Source organism: Cariama cristata, unplaced genomic scaffold (assembly GCF_000690535.1).
Source record: "Cariama cristata isolate BGI_N322 unplaced genomic scaffold, ASM69053v1 scaffold8849, whole genome shotgun sequence".
NCBI lineage: Eukaryota > Metazoa > Chordata > Aves > Cariamiformes > Cariamidae > Cariama > Cariama cristata.
This window is the reverse complement of record NW_009635211.1, coordinates 1-964: the sequence shown is the minus strand read 5'-3', so window position 1 is coordinate 964 and position 964 is coordinate 1. Positions and strand designations below refer to the sequence as shown.

The window sequence follows — 964 nt, the reverse complement described above, 5'->3', positions numbered from 1 at the left end:
TCTGGTTGCACAGCTCGGAATAGCATAGTTGTTCGAACACTCCTCAGCCCTGGTTTTCTGTCTTTGGGTGTTTCATTTTCATTTGGAGCTTTGGTGGAAGACATTTTAACTAATGTTGAATACTTCCTAAAAACAGAATGAAAAATAGATGTCATTTTTCTAAAAAACAGAAAGAACTACATTCACTGAATATGAGTTCACACTCAGCTTGTCTTCTTACAGCATGATTTTTAATTTACATACATATTAACAATTGCCTTTGGTGCTACCTAACATTCCCAGTTTAAGCACACTGATTTTCAATCCTGTCAATTTTGTGCATCCTAAAATTAACTTTTGGCGATGCACATCTTTATACAGCAAATATAAGTCTCCCAGTAACGAGTGTGGGGTTTTCTACTTGCCTTTGGCTAATGCTTTAGCTACCCGTGGATTGAGTAGCAGACTTTAGACCACTGGCTAAAAAGGCAATGCCAGGGAATATTTAAAATTTTTTTTAAAAAACCTTACAGGTGACAGGACAGCCCACATCCCATTGTAATGCAGTCACTCTGTCCACACACCCCAGCAGCCCTAGGACTCAGGTCTCACTTTTACACACAAGGGGCAGGTCACCTGCAAGATGCCACCTGAGCAAAGGGGAACAAAACACGCCCTTGGTAAGCGCCGCTTACTGAGGGGTAAAGGAGACACGGTGCTAAGGACGGCCCTGCCCCGTAGTTTACACAAGTGTAGCACAGTCGGGGACCCAAGGGCAGCATTCACAAACTCAACCCAGCAATCGCCCCGGGCCTCCTCCCCCAAGGCCCCAGGCACAGCAGGGAGGGCAGGGCAGCATGGAGGTCACCTAAAGGCGACTACACGGGCACAGGGCACTGCCAAGCAGAGGGCGGCACACCGCCAGGCCGTAAGCGAAGCGCAACCGCCCAGCAGCTCGGCCTGACTTCCCCGCACCGGCCCCCGA

At 48.3% G+C, this 964-nt stretch overlaps 1 protein-coding gene across 1 annotated transcript in view; it reads right to left on the bottom strand.

Moving 5' to 3' along the window:
- Window positions 1-155, bottom strand: part of SMIM8 (small integral membrane protein 8) — a 1,306-nt gene extending 1,151 nt beyond the window's left edge. The window contains exon 1 of the mRNA XM_009707439.1: window positions 1-155. Coding sequence (XP_009705741.1) covers window positions 1-155 — 155 coding nt within the window.
- Window positions 156-964: the final 809 nt, after the last annotated feature.